This window comes from Aptenodytes forsteri, unplaced genomic scaffold (genome assembly GCF_000699145.1).
Source record: "Aptenodytes forsteri isolate BGI_AS27 unplaced genomic scaffold, ASM69914v1 Scaffold309, whole genome shotgun sequence".
NCBI classification, from domain to species: domain Eukaryota; kingdom Metazoa; phylum Chordata; class Aves; order Sphenisciformes; family Spheniscidae; genus Aptenodytes; species Aptenodytes forsteri.
In genome coordinates, this window is record NW_008795857.1 from 1,777,564 (window position 1) to 1,798,321 (window position 20,758).

Here is a 20,758-nt window from a genome sequence, read left to right on the forward strand (position 1 = left end):
CTAAGCCCAAGACGGCCTCCGACCACCACATCTCCCACCAGTCCTTCTCTGTTTGTAAACAGCAGGTCGAGCGAGGCACCTCCCCTGGTAGGCTCACTTACCAGCTGTGTCAGGAAGTTGTCTTCCACACACTCCAGGAACCTCCTAGACTGCTTCCTCTCTGCCGTGTTGTATTTCCAGCAGACATCCGGGAAGTTGAAGTCCCCCATGAGAACAAGGGCTAGCGATTGAGAGACTTCTGCCAGCCGCTTGTAGAACGCTTCATCCGCCCCTTCATCCTGGTTGGGTGGTCTATAACAGACTCCCAGCAGGATATCTGCCTCGTTGGCCTTCCCCCTCATCCTTACCCATGAACACTCGACCATATCATCATCACAATTGTTGAGCTCTAGACAATCGAAACACTCCCTAACGTACAGAGACCTGCTACAGTTCTTTAGATTGTTTCAAATCTTCTTTTAACGCGTGCACATACATAAACTGTACTAAGCAACTAACACTTGCTGAAAGCTAAATCATGTCCTGGGGACTGCTGAAAATGTATGTTTGAGACTTTTCTGAAGCAGCTGATAGTGGAATATAGAATCCATCTCCTTTGCCTGCTACAGTTCTTTAGATTGTTTCAAATCTTCTTTTAACGCGTGCACATACATAAACTGTACTAAGCAACTAACACTTGCTGAAAGCTAAATCATGTCCTGGGGACTGCTGAAAATGTATGTTTGAGACTTTTCTGAAGCAGCTGATAGTGGAATATAGAATCCATCTCCTTTGGGATACTCAAAGTTTAAATTAGCACCGGATATAAACTGTGTGATAGCTGTTTATTATCAATAGTCTGAGAAGTACACATCTCCACTGACAAAATCATTTTCCGTGGGGTGGGGGACAGATGGTTGGATGACTTTTTATAGCAACATACACATTTCAGGAGTGAAGTGGTGCAGGGTAGACTTGTTCATTCATGTATTAGGAGATACACATACCTTTTCTGGACTCAATCAGTAGAAGTGCAATTGAGGAAACGATTGGAGGAGAATATGTAAGAAACTTGTCTATTTAAGAAGATGCTCCTGATCCTAAAGGAAAAAGTAAATGTAAAAGGGTTTACTTGATGGCTTGAGCCTGACATATAAGCTTTTAGCTTCATGCTATTGAATTATAGCATCTGTTCTGTTTCCATTTCTACTTGATAGTTTTATCAGTTGCCTTTGCTTGTGCTGGTTGTTGCTAAAGCAGTGATCAAAGGTCAGCAAACAAACTTAATACAGGTACAAGGTGAGTTACAAAGTTATGAAATCTCTTTAATCCCTTTTGAATTTAGAGGTCAACAAGCCAAGAAACCAGCAACTGCAAATGTTCCACCTCTTAGCTTGCACAAATAAGGCAGAGTGTACTAACTGCATCTTTTTAACTTGTTGGTCTTAGTGTTAAGTCTCCATCTCTAATTTCTCACAGTTGGCTTCTATTTGTTACTCCAATTTGTTATTACAGGTGGTTCCACATATTAGGGTATTTCCAGTGCCTCATCCTGCATCTCATCCTGTCTGATGAGGAAGAAGATGCATTGATAGCAGCTGCTGCCTGTGCTAACTGACCTAATCAGCTGGTGCTACTTTTTTAATTTTTCCATTTAGGCTGCAGCATGGCTTTGGTTTTATTCAATGCCTTTATGCATTTTACATTTCTAGCAATGAAGCCTGTATGGCAGCTAGTCTTTTTTTCTCTGTTGTTAGGAGGTTGCGCATTTTGTGTGTTCTGAGGCTGTAAATAAAAGTAGTGGTGTTCCTATGCTATCCTCTGGGTGCAGTGTGTATCCTATGCTCTCACAAAACCTAGGCTGCTAGTGGTAGCTAGAGTTAAGTAATTTTTGGCAAACTTGGGCGAATGGAACTCATCCTCTAGGAAAAGGTTATTCCTGGTCAGGAATTTTGAGAGGTGAATGCCAGAAAAATCTAGTTTTTAGTAAAGATTGCTCTTTCGTTACAGCCTCAGGTTCCAAATGTCTTTACAGGGCTCCTAATCATGTTGCAAAATGCTGCTGCTGTAAGCTTCGGCATCTTTGGTGTGACTCAGCTTGTCCCATTCCAGAGTTTTGGGCCCAGCTTAGGGTGAATATTTTGAGAATAGCTGGCAAATGAGATAAAGCGGAAGTAAAGCCCTTATCAACTGAACAAACAGAGGTAAATAGGGAGGGAAGAAGGGACTATGAAATATTTGTGCTGTCATCAAAGCTGCCTCAAGAGTAAGGGTTCTTCAAATATTTCTCAACTAATTAGGGTGGAGGCTATGTGAGAAGGGAGGAGGAGGGAAAATAAGAAAAGAAAATTACTTTGCTGTGGCTCTGCTTCTGCAAGTGGTTTATGAGGGTGTTTTCCTATTTGTAACTGGAGGTTTGAAAGCCTGCTCACTGGAGATCTGGTATGCTGAGGATTTCTGCATTTGGCTTATGAGAAGGCAGCTATTTTCTAAGTCTTAGTCTCATGATATTAACTGTTTCTTATGTGGTTTTCTTCTGTTAGCCATTTTTTAATGTCTTGTGTAAGTCCTCTTCAGTTGGCTGGGCTACCACTGTGGGTAACGGAAATATTTCAGTTGTCAAGTGCAAGTGTTTTGTCCCTTGGATGTTGTTGCCTTGGATTCTCTGTAATGGTCTAATATGTTGACCTTTTTCTGTTTAGTTAGGAGTATATGTGTTTATTTCTTTCAGTAGTTTAAAGTCACTACTGCTGGCAGTTACCTCTGTGTTAGAACTGGTTTTTGGTAAAGCATAGCAGGATAAATGTTGCTAGATAAATGCAGGTAGTTCAGGTGTCAGGTGTGAAAGGGATGGCTTGCTGCTTATTATTATTGCAGAACACCAGAATTTAGTTTGCAAAGCTAGATTGATGAAAAGGTAAACAAAATCAGAGGCCTTCTTCCAACAATAAAGTAGCTATTTACTCTAAGAAATGGAGAACAAAATTAGTGTTCATTTTCAGTGTTCTTTATAACCAATTTTGTTTGCAATAAACTACTGTCTTTCATACTTTTTGACATGGATTTGTGCTAAAATGGGTATCTTAAACCAATACAGCTGGAAGAAGACTGAAGCGTCCATATTTTCCTCACACCCTCAGTGATATTTTTTTGTTTGTTTCACATATCTTCTTTTGGGTTTTCTGTGTAACTTACAGTTGAATTACTTCTTTTAATCTGTTCTTTTTACTTTTTATTTTCCTAGGGCAACTGTACAAGCTAGAAGGGCTGAAAACCATTGCTGTCACAACCAACGGGATCAACTTAGCCAGACTGCTGCCCCGACTGAAGGAAGCAGGACTGAATGCCATTAACATTAGCCTGGATACTTTGGTCCCAGCTAAATTTGAGTTCATTGTCCGGCGGAAAGGTACAGGCTTGTCTTCTAAGGCAACTGTGTTAATACTTGCAGTTAATGTTGTGAGTTGTTTGGTATGTCTTTCACACTCAGTTATTTTGGGAGGGGGGTGAATCGCTATCCTTCTGAGGCTAGGAGAAGTAGTCTATACTAGCTTATTTGATGGTGACTCTTTTTCCTTCTTTGTACAACCCTTAGCCAGGTAGAGCCCCTTTAATTGGAGCTGGTGGAGTAGAAGATGCTCAACTCACCTCAGTCAATGGGACTGTGGCTACAGCTGCCAGTAACTGTCTGATTACTGGTTAGTCGTGGATATCAAGAGGACTCTCCAAATCTTCTGTTGGTCTCGTGTGCTGCTGTTCTTTAATGCGGTTCAAAAAACAGATGTTCCCGCTATAGCAGCCAGGGACTATGACACCACAAGAACTGAACTTCATGTCACAAATAGCAGCAGTTTCTGGAAGTTATATTTGGGGCATGCTAGCAGCCGTCTTGCTTGTGATTAGTGATGTTCCCTACCTCCACTACGTTTTAATAGGTATAACCATAAACTGTGCCTGAGGTCATTTGAGGAGGGGTGCTAGCTTTGTAACTTCTCTCCGGTTGAGCTAGTAATTCCAAACAAAGCTTCAAAAATGCTTGGATGTGCCCAGTGTTACAGATTCTTGTTTAAATGAATCCTAAAGCTCATTGTGAAGTTCAGCTTCATGACTGGGCTTCTTTCCAACCTAAAACTGATTTGATCTTGTATCATTCTATTTCTGTCCAGTCATGTAACTTTGGCAGTCTGTGAACTTCTAATTCAGACAAAACCTCCAAGTAGCCACTAGATGGTGCAACAATGTAAGATAAATGTAGGGCAAGGGGTGTAGAAATCTGGGATGCTGTGAGAAGTAATTTCAACGTTTGAATCACTCTGTTACCAAATAGAAGTTCTGCTGACAGGTGCAGAAAGGTGTCCTTGTCTACAGTCTCTCTGGGAGCACTTCTTCATGTTTCTACATCATGGTGCAGAAATCTGTTCCCTGTCATAAATCTGACTGGAGCATTATCCTTCCAGCATAGGCTATTGCATTAATCTGGTTGTGTCATGGCACAGTTGGCTCCCAGAGAAGTATCTGGGAGTATTTAATCACAAGCAGATGTTGACTGTGCTCTTTCCTTCTGCTCTCTGCATTTGAATATTACCTGGTTTGTGACATCCACTGGAATCAGGCCCTTCCTTTGCTACTGAAGGGGCAAACCTGATCCTCCAGCTTCCTGAATTATATGGCCACAGCTCTTCATATCTGATTGGAAGCTGTTAGGAATATGCTGCTTATAAAGTAAACTGAAAGTTATTGGGGAATGAGGGTAACTTTTATTTATATAAATGTTCTCTTCCCGTCTTCCCCCTTTAGAGAAAAAAAGGTCTTTAACCACAAAGAGCGAAATTGCTCAGCTGAATAGCATAGAGAATGAACAGGGAAGTTTCTATGACTCAGTATTTTTAAGGAGGAGAATAAAGTCTCCAAATCATAGATAATTTTTTTTAAGTGGACATCAGGTAAAAATAGTAATGCTGAGTTGTTTTTTTTCCTTTTGTTAAGGGCTGAAATTATGTAAAAATACCTTTTTATTGTTTTTGAGGGGTTTTTATTTAATAGGAGATTTCCAAGTATGGAATGAGCAGAGAATAAAGTGCCTGCCCTACTGTGCTACCCTGTCTCCTGTGTCAGTTCCAGAGGCGACAAGATATAGCTCTGTTAAGGTGAGAGGGATTCCTGGTCTTAGACTCCTTCAGGCTGGTAACTTCTGTGGAAAGTAAAGGTGGCATCTGATTATGGAGCTAACCAGGAACTCAGGAAACTTGGAATCAATTTTTCTGCTCCTCTGGAAACTCATTCTAGGGTTTTAAGAAAAGGCTGAAATTTTCTATCTTTGCTTTTTTTCCCAAATGGCTGGGATAGAGGGAATGGCTGTGAGAGGATCAGAGATTTCACTGATGTATGAAAGCACATTAGAGGACCATAATATTTCTACTTCTCCCCATCTACCACATTCTAAGGGATGAACAAATGAAAAGTACTTTCTTGCAGGTAGCCAGTCTAACCTGTTTCACAGCCTGTCCCTTCTTTTTTGTTCAGTACAAGGAAAATGAGATAATATTGTACTGTAATTGAATCATTAAACATTGGCTTGAAGCCTTTGTTCTTGTAAGGATTAAATGTTGGGAGGTGTTGTCCCACATAGGATTGTTCTGGACGTGTCTAAGTTTCTCTGTGCTTTAAAGTTGGTTAAAGTTATGATTTCAGAAGAAATCCAAAAAGATGAAAATACTGAAATCTTTCATTGGATGGAAGAGGAGAAGGGCCGTCATTTTGAAATGTCAAACAAAAACTTGGAGAACTTCTGTGCCTTGCCAATATTTCCTGACACAATGACATAGAATCATAGAATAGTTTGGGTTGGAAGGGACCTTTAAAGTTCATGTAGTCCAGCCCCCCTGCCGTGGGCAGGGACACCTTCAACTAGATCAGGTTGCTCAGAGCCCCCTCCAACCTGATCTGACATCTAGTATTCATTTCTGCTCTAGTATTTTGAAATGTTTTGGTTTTATTCTTTTTGTGGTTCCATTACCACACAAGGACTTTGATCTAGAAGGGATATTTCAATAAGTATGGCAATACAAATGAACTCCTAACAGCTTTCCATAAAGAAAAACCAGAAAACAGTTAACATCAAAATATGAAATGCAGTTACAGATTTTTATTTTTTTACTGTAACAAATTTTTATTTTAAATAATCACCCTGCCCCCAAAATCTTCTAGTGAAAACAAGCTCATAGTTATTGATAATCAGAATAGCTTGTTTGTTTGTTTGTTTGTAGAGATTTTTGATAGCTGTTCTAAGCCACACTCTTGTGCTAGCATGGCAGGAGGTAAGAGGCAGAACTGGGGAGGACATTGAGTTAGATGCATTGCAAGCGGTAATCCTGTTCCATACCTCTACAGCGAGCTGAGCCCATGCATGCAAAAACATGTGGAGTTTTTGATCTGCTGTTTGCTGGCAATTGCTTCCTGGCCTTTTTAGTTAAGTTCAGTTCCACCTTTCTGCAATCCTGAAGTCGCACATAAGGTTTTCTGAGCTGTTGCAGAGCTTTTGATCCCATTCGTGGCTCTGGGATGTGCTTACAGCAGTGTATCATTATCTCTGTTGCCACATTCAGCCTGCGAACTTACTTAATTGGAATGACAGCTACCACTGGTGCTGCAAACTTCCTGGGCGCGTGCAAAACAAGTAGGTGGTGAAGGAGAAGGGTGACAAGTTACAACTTCAAACAGTTGCTTGCAGGAGTTAGTTTACTGTCTTCTCCTTGCGCTTCACCTCTCTTTTTGCAGCCAGGACTAGCATTAGGACCTGCTTATAAAACGGTTATCATCTTCTGCTTTCCTGTGTTCATGCTTTATAATACGTTTACCAGCCAGAAAGCAGTTAAGTGAAAGTTTTGTGTGTCTCTTTTTTTGTTTTTCCTTTTTTTCTGATCTTGAACGTATCCAATATTAAGTATGCACAGAATGTTATTGAGTTATTGCTTATTTCTGGTAAAGCACCTACACATTAATGAAGGTATGATCTCTTCACTAGAGAATCTGAGTTTCCAGTAGATAAGACTTAGGGAAAGGAGAGTGATGGACCTACACAGAAAAACATACAACTAGGAACAGCACGGGGATTGTCAGCACAAACTTCTGCAAGATATTGCCCTTTTGCTAGCATGCATAAAGTATTTGCTGTTGAAGACTACAGCTTCGGAAGAAGGAGCTCGAGCTCATACAGTGTTTGGTCTCTCACACCTGAGTTCAGAGTGCAGAACAGGAGGGGAACTTAGTCTAGTACCTGACAGGGCGGGAGAGACGTTCACAAACACAGGGCTAGCAGCTGAGCATGCCCGCTCACCAGAAATGCGTACCCAGAGCTCGGTAGCTTGCTGTCTCATTCTTGCTATCACCTTGCTTCTCTGCCAGCTGGTGAGTGTGGCAGGGAAGGAATAATATGTCAGATGTAAAATTGATGTCATGATGAAAGGTCTTAACTTTGTTTAAAGTTGACAGAAGGTGTGGTTTGAATGAGATGATTAAGAGGCTTTCCTAAAGGCCTCTGGAATTCCAAAATTGCATTGTTGCTTTATTTTTCTTCCAAATTTAGGAGGTACGTGTAGGGGTGAAGATACTTACCCTAAATTAACTATGTATCTGTGTCTGGCAGCAGCTGACAAGTGTAGGCCACGCTAAATGGTAGGGTGAGGCTGGGCACTTCATTCCTTGAAGTCACTGCAGTTTCTGACATCTTTCATTTGTTTTCAAGGGTCAAAGGCCAACTGAATTGCTTTCCTAAATGCTCTAATCCCCCCCGCATTGTGCTCACCAATTTTACATGTTTAAAGTAGTCATAAAAATGAGGATCCTGTAGAATGCTGCCTGTGATCTTCAAACTAATGGATAGTTAGTAGCTTTGGGAAGCCAATTACATCTGTAGCCAGGGATGAACAGGGAATTGAGGGGCTTTTGTTCCTAACCCCACTCCCCTCCATACACACTTTAGAAAGATCCTTTTAAAATTCACTTAGCAATATTGCTGTCTGACTCAGTACAGTGAGATTCTGCCATTTTAGCGGACACATGTGCCATTATTATCAAACAAATGTTAATTTAGTGTTCTTCATTGCATCTGGAGGCAGTTCACAAATGCTTGCCGCTCCCTTTAAGAACATAACACAAGGCAAAGATGAAGTGCGGGGAAGTGGAGAATCACATGCTAATGATACATGGATGTCCAAAGATGCAGAAAAGCATACCAGTATTTTTGACTACCCATATACCAGTTAAATTTATCTCAGTGACTTGACCACAGTAACACTGGCAGCCTTTTGGGGTGGGGGTGGGGTGGTGTAGCATTGAAGTCTCTTTACTTGCAGCTCTTCTTACTTGCAGCCGTGTCTACTGAATCAGATTGGTTTTTATTCGTCATCTTTTTGTCTTGTACTTAACCTCCTTTTGCATTCTGTTTTTAAACAAGAAAAATAATTTTTTATTCTTTTCATATCTTAGGCTTTCACAAGGTAATGGAAGGAATCTACAAAGCCGCTGAACTTGGCTACTGTCCTGTTAAGGTAAAGCCAGTGTTTATTTACTCTGGAGCTGTTGTGGTTTACCATAAATGGTGATAAAAGATATAGCTCACCTGATGAGGAATTTATTATTTTTCCCCCCTGTGAATAAATTTTGGTAAGACTGAAGAAAAATTTTAGTAGATTGAAGATCACAGCAAGAGGTCATGGGGGAAATTCACATTATCTCCTCATGCAGCTGAGGGTACTGGTTCACTCTGCCACAAAGCCTATTGATTGCCTGGCTGCAGGCTACAGGGTGGTCCTGCTCTATACTTGTCTCTTCCTACCCCCTCTATTGATTTGCCTGACCCAGCTGTGAACTTGGCCAAGGGAGTTAACAGGCAGAAAACTACCCTGCAGAAAGACATTAATTTTCTCCTGGTTTATCTCCTTCAGCTGCTTACAGCAGACTCTGATGAGTGCCAGTGTGAGAGAGAGGGAAAGGGAGTCCTCCTTTGGGGGTGCAGCTAGACCAACTTAGCTGTAACATGAAACTTCACCCTAACTCAGCTGTTTGCAGTTCTGCAGCCGTGGTTCCCTTCAGTTTTACTAACGCTTTGGAAGATGTGTAAGTGTTTTAGGCTATAGAGCTATGAAAAACACTTGAAATTAAATAGGTTTTAGGCTTTCCTGAAAGATCTTGAGAATCATGATGCACGATGCTTGGGCATACAAGTCTGCCTTGCTAACAGGGAGTGTTTTAGCAACTGCACAGCTATCTACTGTTCTTCAGATAAAGCAGAGAGGATCTGAGGCGCCAATGTAAATATGGTTTATGAGGAATGTGTAGGAAAACTCAGTTTTAACCTCTTTTTGGAGGAAGGCAGAGCTAGTCATCCTGCAGTCTATGGTTATGGAGTGTGCTGTGAACACTTCCTGGTCTGGGGCATTTGCCTGTCATCTGCCAAAAAGAGTGCTATAGAAGGTACCCTGCCAGTACTTTTACAGAAGCCATACAACGTAGGACTGGGGAGTGGAATTGTCATTTTAGATAGTAAAAACTGCCATACCTTAGGTGGGTAATAAGATGTTGCCTTTGTTACCTAGCTTCTATTAGTTTTCCATTTAGCAAGGCAACTTTAATAACTTTAGTTAGATTGGATGCAAAAACTTTAAGGCAAGTTTGGCAGAAATGATCATCTGTACCATTTCAATCCTGCCAACTTCTCTCATTGTCTTTTCTTTCAAAAAAAAAAAAAAAAAAGTTCTTTCTATCTACCTTGCCTCCTGCAAGGTAGAAATGAAAGGTATGAAACCTTGTGTAAGAGGGAAGAAAGTCATACTCTGCTCACTAATTTCAGGTGTCTGCTTTTCCTGCAGGTAAACTGTGTGGTGATGCGAGGCCTCAATGAGGACGAACTGCTGGGCTTTGTGGATTTCACGAAGGATCTGCCCCTTGATGTGCGGTTCATAGAATATATGCCCTTTGACGGTAAGTAAAGCAATCTGCTTTGAGATTCTTCATGGAATGGAATGTGCCTTAGACATAGGTGAATCTGGTTGGTGGTTATTCACCTCGTGGACTTGTCTCTGGAAGTTTTGATGAGCTCTTTTGGAGAATTAGGAATTGCCTTAAGTTTTATGTTGTATCTTTTGCACCTTATCTGTCTTCTCTAGATAAACTGGAGAAGGATTAGTAGCAGGATTAGTTGGGGCTGGGACACCTAAGGGAAAACTGAGATTTGTGGAGAATGTAAAGGTGGTTTTCTGCTAATTAAAAAAATAAAATCCACAATCTAAAGTTATGTTGGTTTTGTTAATTCTAGGCAATAAATGGAACTTCAAGAAGATGGTGAGCTACAAAGAAATGCTTGATACAATTAAACAGCGATGGCCTGAATTGGAGAAACTGCCCTGTGAAGCTTCCAGCACAGCCAAGGTAGGGTTAGACAAAGAATATGTGAAATGTGCCCCCATTCTTTCCCTGCCCTAAATCCCCAAATTCTCCCAAGTTCAGCATTTATATTTAACAAACAAAGTAAAAAATACTCAGTGTAGTAACTCTGGGACTTTGGTCAAGCTGCCTGAATGTGGTTTGACTCTTAATAAACACTGGTCGTAGTCTTTACCTTTAGAAATACAGTGTGTTTACTAGATGCCTCAGTCAGATATAAAGAATGGCAGGCTTGTATCCTGTATTTACAGCTTTTGAAACTTTTGTCAGTCTATGTCTGTCTATGACTGCACATTAACAAGCCTGATGAAACAGTTGTTCAGTGAAATAACAGTATTGCTTTAGAGTCTGCAGTGTCACATGGGGGATTTCTAGCCTACATGAATCTACGGCTCGTGGCTGCCTGAGTAAGAACATGCCTACTGGCATCACCTGTCAGTTGATAACTGCAAGAGCAAACATTTAACAAGTTTGTGAATTTCCAGGAGCAGGGCAGAATAGACTGGAACCTCTGACAAAGCTGACTTCGCTTTTTTCTCTCGTGTGACCTTAGAACTGAAGAAAATCTGTGTTGTCTTCTGTCTTTGGGCAAGTCGAGCTTTAAAAATGAGGAGTCTATATTTGACTCTTCTTTTTTTCTCCTTTGCATTTCTTTAGAGTTATAAGGTGCCACATTTCCAGGGACAAATCAGCTTTATCACCTCTATGTCAGAGCATTTCTGTGGATCCTGTAATCGGCTGAGGATAACAGCAGATGGGAACCTAAAGGTTGGTAGTGAAACATGATTCTCTTTGCTTTCATGCAGCGAAAGTAGTGTTGCAATTCTTCCCTTAAAAGTAGCTGGGATGTAAAGTAGGGTAGAAAGACGCATAATTATTACCAGCTAACTCCAGTTTATCTATCCTGTATGTATTCTTGTTCAAGCTTGTTGGGCTGTTAGGGAGATGTTACATCACCTTTTTTCGGTTTCTCTGTTTTGCTAACATGGTTAACTTCAGTTGTAAAACATGGTTGCAAGGCCAGTAAATATAAACATTTATTTTAATCTTTGATTCAAAATCATCTTAAACATGTGACAAGCAGATGATTTCCCATTAAAAAAGGATCCAGGCAGCTGTGAGGACTTGGCTTTTGTGTTCCACAAGGATCCTGTCTTGTTTCACCAAACATCATCTTGCAACTCTTCTTCAAGAGCAGTCTGTACATTTGCTCAACGGCTGTAGAAAAGGGAGGGATAACCGTTTCCTGCCACGTTGAAACTGGCAGTTTCTGGGGGAAAATTAAAGTTTTCAATTAAAAATTGGCACTTACACATTGTCACCTGATATTGACAACAGCTGTGCTGCTGTCTAATGTCAGATGACTGAGGCAGCCTGAAGGCCCAATGGGCTTAGGTTACATAAATGTCCCAGGCTGTCTGTGTTGTGTGTACATGAAGAGAGATAAAGAAAACAATCTCCATAAACATTCTCTCTCTTCAGTAGGATAGGCCTCTTCAAAACTCTTTACTCTGAAGTTAGTACGAAATACTTGTAAAAGCCATTTATTTTATTCTTTCTCATTTCTCCTCTTTTGTCTCCTTGGGTTCGCTGCAGGTGTGCCTTTTTGGGAGTTCAGAAGTGTCCTTGAGAGATCACCTACGGTCAGGTGCCTCAGAGGAAGAGTTGGTTCAAATCATTGGAGCAGCAGTGGGCAGAAAAAAGAAACAGCATGCTGGTATGTTTGTTGTACCTGAGAAATAATAGCAGTTATTAGGGAAAACGGTGTCCTGGTACTGCTGTGGGATGCATTGACTTGCCATGAGAAAGAAGGAAGGAGAAGCTTCCTGAATGAAGCTGCATTAACTAAGGAAAGAATTTTCCCATCTGTTAAGAGTATTGTCTGGTAGAAACCTGGTAACATACCAGTCCTGCAGTTACTCCAAAATTTGGATGTCAATTTTGAGTCTTCTAACCTTCCACATGAGCTAGAATCCAGACCGTCTAAAAGTCTTTCAAGACTGACTTTTATCTTTAAAGAGATGCAAATACCACTGCTCACAATAACAACAGCAAAGTGTAAGCTAAGCAAAAATTGATGGAGTTGTACTGGATCCCTTTTTTCTTAAAATTAATTTGCTGTAAAATAAGTACTAAAGCTGAATTGAGCTGTCGGTCCAACTACTGCATTAACACGTTTCTAGAAGTGACAAACCTCCTTCTGAGTATGCAGAAATCTGTAGCCACTGTTCTAGTGCTCTGCATAAGGTCATGACACAAGGTCCATGATGATGCAGTCACATCCTCAGGCTGTATTAGTCTTTTCTGAATTTATATTGATATAAACTGTATTTCAGTCACATCTGAATCTAACCATATTTTCATCATCTGGCTGCAGCTGGGAATGCTGACCTCTTGTACATGAACTGGCTTCATGATCATGGAATAGTCCCCTTAACACTAAAAATACACTTTGGCCCTTTTGTTCTCTTGCAGATTCTGCCAGATTACTAACAGTTGGTTTTGCCTTTTTTCCATGATTTGTAAAACAAATTTAAAGGAAGCTTTTAAATTTGAGTGTAGGCTAACTTGCAGAGTATATTGGTCTGACCCAGATAAAATAGTGCCTTGTAAACATAAGGGAAGGGGTGGATGGATTGGTTCCTCTTCTTTTAGACCATTCATTTCTGATTTGTAAGGGGAGGGTGGGGGAGAAGAGCGTTTTCCCCTTTAGTAAAGGCATTTTGTCATCAGCAGCATTTACCTGACATTGTCTTTCTCCTCCCAATTTGTGTTAATCCCAATATTGCCTTGTGGCCTTCTGTGATTGGACTTCTTTGAACTGGATCACTGTTAACAGCTTATCCATAGAATTAGTACAGTTAAATGCTATTGTTAGGAACAAGATAGTCCCAAACTGTTTGAATTCTGTAGTAGGTAGACAGTCATTCGGATTATGGAAAGCTTTCTGCGAAAGGGTTCTACAGTGTGACAGACCCATAGCAGCTGGATGCTTGGAGACTGTGGCAGCTATGGTTTTAAATAATACCATGCCAGATTCCCCTCTTCCTCCAGCTCCCTTGGTCTTTATTGAGCTTTGGTTTTCCTAGCATGCAGGTTGCACTGTGAAGAGCAGAAAACTAAATATATAAACCAGATGCATGACTGACTGACTTAAAACTTAAAAAGCTAGGATTTTTATGTGTTCCTTATTTTATTTCTAGGCATGTTTAACATTTCCCAGATGAAAAACCGGCCAATGATCCTGATTGGTGGGTGACAAATCAGTACGTAATAAACATACCATGATTTTGTTTGGGTTTTGTCTGTGGGGGAGGAGAGTGGATTGGGCTTTTAAGTCTAACTTGTGTTTGGTTCTGGCTTAGGTTTAAGGCAAAGAAATGGGTTTCTTAAAAGGCAGTTGTGGTTAAAACTATGCTGAAGTGGAAGAGGAGGAAAGGTTTAATGTCCCTATCAAGCCTTACCCAATCTTCTGATTGACAGCACTGTTATTGTTTTCTCTAATTTTGAAAGTTCATTACATTTTCCAATGTATAGAGCCAGTAACCTGACAGAAATGCAAGTTGTCCCACCTCACTACTTCTTTACTTCAGAATCTGAAACTTGAGGTTTCATTCTTTTGAAATGTTCTCTTACTGCTGCAAAGTCTCAGAATATAACCATGAAAACTGTAGTATCTGGTATCTGGCCAGCCTTATGGGCAAGAGCCTTTCTTCTTGTTTTGTCTATTGAAGTTGTTTGCGAACTCTCCCTTCTGCTTGAAGCTCTGTCCATGAGTGGTGTGGCACTGCTGGGGTTCTCTTACTGATTTTTCACATCTCCTTCAGTGTGGTTTTACCCCTCTTCCATGCCTACGTTTCCCTCTTTTGTAAGAAAGATAGCTATCTTCCCAAATACCTTTTTTCTTCCATAGACTTAAGAAATGTTTGCAAGAGTTAGTATTGTGAGATTAATTGGAAGTTGTTCTGTTGGTTGTTGTCAACAACAGGGGAAAAAAATGCAGCAAGGGTGGAAGAGATGAACATTATGTTTCAAATGCAAACTCTGATCCTCCCAGTGATGCTCTGGAGCAGGCTAGCTGCTGTGCAGCTTAAAACACAGCTTTTTAAAACGGGTACCCTTGAGGAGGGTAACATGCATTAATTTGCAGGTCTTTGCTACAGGTGATATAATAACTGGTCTTTTTTTTAAACCAAGACACTAGTGCTTGTACTTCTGTTGCCTTTATTAGGAAATAGGATCTACAGAAGTCCTTTAACATAGGTTTTCATTGGGAATATTTTTCACTTGATGCCCCCCCTTTAAAAGGCCATCATTTTCCATGTTGACTTTTGAAGTGAATGGATTCTGTGGTGCAAGACTGTCTCTCTCAGCTTGCTTTTGCTCTTTTGTATTTGGCCACTGCTGCACTGTGTTCCAGGAAAAGGGGAAAGAGGATCCTTTGTTTAAAGTCTGTATTGACTTGCTGCATGAGGAAAAATTTTCTGTTTGTTTGGGGTTTTTTTTAAGATTAAAAATACTATATTAAACTCTTGACAGCTCACTGGGACCTACATAGTTTTTCAAGATGCCTTTGAAAGAATCTCCACACTCCAAAGTTAGCATTCATAGCAATTCATAACAATGTTACAATGTCTACAGATCAGATCCATCTAATTTCCTTTTGAAAAGTGCTTTAACATTGTCTGACATATAGTAAAAGAGGCAGCCTGTCCAGGTCCTCCCGCAGCTGCTCCATGTCCCTTCCAGACTAAGTGCTGGTAGTCACTGCATCAGTGAAGAGACTGGAGATGAGTGGAGAGTATCCCACTGTGACACATGGGGAATCATTAGGAGATTTCCTAATTGTGTTTTGAATTACTTACAAACTTCAAATAATGCTGGTGTGCAAGCAGTCAGTGGGGGTGGGTGTGTATGGAATTAATTTAATGAAACTTACTTAATGAATGTTGTGGAAATCACTAATAGGTTTTGCTAGTCCCAGTAAGCCAAACCTGGCTTCTTCCCTGCACTGCTGTTGTCTGATCCTTTGCTATATGGTTTGTATTCTATTTCCCTTAATCAAAATATTCCTTTTGGCAGGTTGTTCTCCTCATGGGTTCACTTCTTCAGTTATGGGAATTTCCTCCTCCATTTAAGCATCTCCTGCCTTCTTTTCCCCCCACCCTGAGATTGTGCTAGTTGGAAGCTAGCACAATTAAACTTCAGGTGCAGTAATAGAATATAAGGAGATGCAGTTTGTCAGATGGTTTCAGTTGTTATATATAGTGCTGTAGAAAACCATTATCTATTTTTTTTGCAGGTATATGAGCAATTGGGGTGAAGATAGAGATGACTAGGTACAGCTTGAAGAAAATTTAGGTTGTTAGGAAAAGCAAAGATGCTTTGCATGCATTTACTGTCTGTTGCTGTCTTTTTACTTATCACTCTACTTGAGCAAACACTACTTCTCTTCCTTGCTCCCACCCATGTGTGTTTACCCTGTGGAAGTAAGTACTTGTCTGCCTTTGCAGTCTAGCTTCTCCTGAAGACAAGACATCTTGCCAGGGGTTTAGCTTCAGCTTTAAAGCTAATCAAGGAATCCAGAAGAAGTACTTTGAGTTCCTGAATTTTAAAAGGAATATTCAGGTTAGTCCCCACTGTATAAAGAGAGAGGGGAAAGAAAGGAGGAATAAGCACAATTTTCTGTGCTCTTCTAATGCAGAGCAATGTTGCACTCAAAACATTTATGTCCATTTAATCCCATTCCTCTGAGGGTAAACGCATTACTACTAAACTTGCAGGAATCTTAATTTTAGTGGATAGGCCATAAGCTGTAGATCAAAAAGGGCCTTTGCCTAAACTTAGATTATTGCAGTGACTAAAAAAAAAAAATCATGAAATCTATGGTTGATTTAAACTTCAGTAATGGGCACTTTCAGACCAATGTTTGGAGGGTACTCTGAATGAAAAAGGTGCTAAGTTCATCAGTCTCGTTATAGCAGAGGTTGAGACTAATGAGGAAGAGATTGGTTGGTTTGTTTTTAAAAGAAGAGGGCGGGGGGGCACAACCAATGCTTTGTCCACACTGTGTCTGTTATTGTCACGTGGATGGTCCAAGGTGATACCTGTAGGTCTGGGCAGCAGAGATAGCTCAGCAAAGTGCAGAGGGGCCAGGATGTTGCTTTGATTCACCTGTGGGCAGTCTGAAAACTCATGAGTGAGGGTGTCCCTGAATACCAGAGCTACCAAAGGAGGTTACTGAGCAAAACCCAATTCCAAGTTTCTCAAAGCAGAGCAAAGAGAACAGGAGCACCAGAAAAAGAGAAACATGATTATCAATGAGGCTATTAAACTAGGGCTGAGCCACTTACCTCTATACTGCTTTCTCTTTAGTTACTTACAAAACAAATCACTTCTTTTACGTGAAAAAGACTCCTCCTGTCTTGACACTTGGCATTTAGCCCTGTGCAAATGCCAAAACCGAGGGATTAAATGGTGAAAAGGGGCAGGAGGGCTTACTACCTCTCTGCCAGCTGGGAGCTCTGCCAGCTCGACTTGGAACATACTTCTGAGTAGATTTAAAATCTATCTGTCAATGAGGGGAGCGTGGTTTTTCCAGTGCTTAAACTTCAGCTGTCATTAATGTGGTAAGAGCTGGCAGTAACAAGTGAGGTTCCCATCACAGAGCCACCCTCTGAGCTTGTAGGCAGTGCAGTTGCAGATGTGGTGCTTCTGGTCCCTGCTGTCCTCAAGTGCTGGCATGACCCTTCCCTGCAGAAGGAGATGAAAGCAGGAAGTGCAGCCGCCTGTGCTGGGAGGAAAGGTGTTTGGAAAGGCAGAGTTGAGAATCTGAGTGCAAGAATTTCCTATTAACCCTGCCAGGCTTTCAAAAGAAGACTGGTGCTGGGACAATCTCAAATGGATGTGGAGATGCTGTGACTTGCTTTTTGTCAGAACTGATGTTCCTATAAGCTTTCTCAGCTGCTGTTTCTCAATAAGTGTTGATACTTTTTGAAAGCAAGTTGTTTCTTCTTGTCAGGGACCTTGAAATCAGTGTTTTGAGTCTCGGGGTTTGTAGTAACAAACCAACAAATGCAGGGAACTGATGAGAGAGAAGAGAAAGAGCTTGAGGAGAAAAGTGGATGTTCACAGGCTTATTGAGGTTTTTGCAATACATAAAGTCCCAAGCAGTGCTCTGACAGGGTTTTCAGCTACTGCAGACTTAGCTTAGCTTTCCAGTTAGTAAGATGTATTCTCATGTAACTTTCTTTTTTTTCCCCAGAGCCTGTATTGATGTCATTCCCACTGCACCAAGATGCCCTACAGAATCCCCCAAATTCAAAACAGTGGGGCCACACATCTAGCCGTTGGCTGACTTTGAGAGCAAGTTTACCCAAACAAATGGGAAAAGCATTAATGAAAAATAAGCTTACAGGACTTTTCCTGCCAGGATCTCGCCCAGATCAACAGTGGCACATAACGACAGGACTTCTACAAACCCAGCTCAGAGGCTGCTGTGTCTTCCAGAAGAACCCAAGCTCCACGTTTGACACAAAGTGCCTTGAGGCTTCTCCTGTTGGCCAAGTTTCTGTGGACTGTCAGTCCAAAGAGGCAAGTCAAGGATCCGAATTCTGTACCAGGGATTCAGAGTCTTGCACTGAGGTACCTCATGTGTCTGACAACTTGACTCACACGGATGAGGAAGGACGGGCCACAATGGTAGATGTTGGAGGGAAGCCAGATTCAAGAAGAAGTGCTGTTGCTGGTGCTGTGGTCCACCTGGGTGAGAAGGCATTTGGGATGGTGAAGCAGAACCAGGTGAAGAAAGGGGATGTGCTCACAGTAGCCCAGATTGCAGGAATTCAGGGAGCCAAGCTGACCAGCCAGTTGATCCCATTGTGTCACAACATCCCCCTCAACCATGTTGAGGTGTCTCTGAGCCTGGATGAGGCCAGAAATGCAGTGGTGATTCGCAGCTCCTGTGAGACCTGGGGGAAGACAGGTGTGGAGATGGAAGCTCTAACAGCTGCCAGCCTGGCTGCCCTGACTGTGTATGACATGTGCAAAGCAGTTACTCATGACATTGTGATCGAAGAGGTGAAGTTGCTTAGTAAGACAGGTGGCCAGAGGGGAGACTTCTCAAGGGTCTAGATCATATCCAGACACCTCCAGCCCTCTCCAGGTGACCACTGCTCATGTTCAGCCTCTTACAGAACTCCTTTTGCTCAGCCAATACCTTCATTTCAGTGTCCTCACCAAGAGCTTGAGCAAAGATTCCTAGTTATAACACAGAGGTGGGGTTTTTGGTTTTTTTTTTTCCCCTTGCTGTGAAATATTCGCAGCTGCTGTCATCACACCATGCAACTGTGAGCTCTGGAAATTAAGCAAGTGCTGAAAGTGCTGTTATTTGGCAACTATTTTTAAGTCAAGGATTAAGATTTCAGAATTGTGTCTGTCTCCCTTAGTTGAATTTAGAAGGTGACAGTGAGAAGAACATGGCTTGGGAACCTTACCATACAGCAGAGATTATAACTGTGGAACAGCCAGTGTCAGAGGGGCAGCTCCCATCCCTTTGCATTGCTACTGCTTCCCTTGCCTGCAAGTGGGAAATAGCCACATACCAGTTTCAAAAGAAAAAAAAAAGATGGCAGCTGCCCAGCTCTCTGCCTTGAGCGCACTGTAAAACATGATGTAGAAACAGAGGATTTCGGGGCTTGGAAGAATTATTTTGCTGATCTGAAAGATACCTTTTACAATGTCAGAAGCATGCTCCAGCATTTTGACCTTAGCACTCAATACTTTGAGGCCTTGTGTCTGCATGCTTAAGGGCTTAATTATGCCATGCATGGAAGTAGGTGTCAACTCTTCCTGACTTTAGAAGTAGATGTCACACCAAGCCTCAGAAGACTCCACGTTTTTTAATCCTACAGTGCAACTCCTAGTAAGCAGCAGCCTGCATAGTCCTGACAGATAAAACAAACTTTAAGACTAGTAGCCACTTGGAAGAGTAAGGTAGTTACTGTTGCCTCAGCCAGAGTGTTTTCCTGTGTGTTTCTCTAATTTGCTTTCATGAAGTCTTCTGGCCTCAGAGCACTGAAGTGTCCCCATAAACGTACCAGTGGCCACTGTCATGTAGCATTAAATAGCTTTGATAATGGACGATCCTAGATAAGAAATTACTCAATGTTGTTTTGTTAATACTGATAGATCCTTTTCAAATGTTAATTTAAATGCTTTAAACAGGGTATTTTCAACTTTGGTTTGCTTGTTCTCTAGTGCTTATGGCTAATGTGAAGTCACGTATGATTCAGGGTGCTCCCTCTCCACATGCACAGAGAGTTGAAGACAGTTCTAATAACATCAAAGAGGCTACTGAAAAGTGTCTTAAACTTAATAAGGTTAAATTACCGTGAGCATCAGTAAAGCACACACCACACTGTCACACACATCCTGCTCACTTAAAAGTAAGCACGGGTCTAAGATGAGGAGGCAATAGGTTTTACTACAACTGTCTTTGCTTATCCTTTACATATCTCATACACTAGTTACCACGGAAGGTACTTTTTCCATTGAAGGTGAATTAATTTGCTGCTTTATTCATTGTCACTGTGAGGTAAGGCACATACAGTGACCCACATAGCAGCTACAGCTGAAAGGGGAAGGAGTCTGGAAAGCTTGGTGCCCAAGCTCCATAAACATTTGTACACCTACATTCAGTGTTATAGTCCTGAATCTGTCTGTAAGTTAATAGTAGGGGCACTCCTGTTCCTTCCCAGGAGTGTACCTAGCACTGCCACACTAAGCACCAATCCCAGCCAACCCTGCAAATACAAGAGACCTTGTTCATGGGTGGAGCTGCTGTGCCAATAACGCAAACGTTTCCCCAGCTCAGCATGGAAACAAATTGCCAGGAAAAGGAAGCACATGTGTAAACTGCTAAGATAACTGATTTACACAAGCACTTAAGTCCCCCCACCATGCACAACACACCCTGCCCTCCCTGCCTTCACCCAGTCTCTAAATAGTTTTGAAAACTAAAGAGGAAACTAGACATACTCAGTAGTAATAAAATGATGCTTTGGGGCATATGATTCTTTGGCTTCTGAGAAGTTTGCTGTCATGCTGTAAAGCTCCCACAAAGGATTCAAGACCATACAAGGGACTACAGAGCACATGCATGACTGCCACGCACATCTTACTACTTACGCACATTTCACTACTTTCTTGGGTTGAGAGTGGCTGGAAGCTTTGGGCAAACAGGCTTTGGTGCCATTTTACGCACATGTTACATTATCAAGTCTTGAAACTATGCACATTTATAGATAGATAATGAACCAAGCATGAGTCAACAGGA

At 41.4% G+C, this 20,758-nt stretch overlaps 1 protein-coding gene across 4 annotated transcripts in view; it reads left to right on the forward strand.

Annotated features, from left to right (window-relative positions):
• MOCS1 (molybdenum cofactor synthesis 1) overlaps positions 1 to 18,637 on the forward strand; it is a 23,138-nt gene extending 4,501 nt beyond the window's left edge. Inside the window, exons 3-11 of one of the 4 annotated variants that reach the window (XM_019473248.1) lie at positions 3,224 to 3,388; positions 8,467 to 8,528; positions 9,849 to 9,960; positions 10,295 to 10,407; positions 11,080 to 11,190; positions 12,019 to 12,139; positions 13,626 to 13,688; positions 15,725 to 15,761; positions 17,687 to 17,717. In XM_019473248.1, coding sequence (XP_019328793.1) covers positions 3,224 to 3,388; positions 8,467 to 8,528; positions 9,849 to 9,960; positions 10,295 to 10,407; positions 11,080 to 11,190; positions 12,019 to 12,139; positions 13,626 to 13,681 — 740 coding nt within the window. In that variant the 3' untranslated portion in view covers positions 13,682 to 13,688; positions 15,725 to 15,761; positions 17,687 to 17,717. Of the gene's footprint in view, positions 1 to 3,223; positions 3,389 to 8,466; positions 8,529 to 9,848; positions 9,961 to 10,294; positions 10,408 to 11,079; positions 11,191 to 12,018; positions 12,140 to 13,625; positions 13,689 to 15,724; positions 15,762 to 17,686 lie in introns of those variants that run through there. The other 3 variants (XM_019473250.1, XM_009283741.2, XM_019473249.1) reach the window with 3 other exon arrangements.
• Positions 18,638 to 20,758: the final 2,121 nt, after the last annotated feature.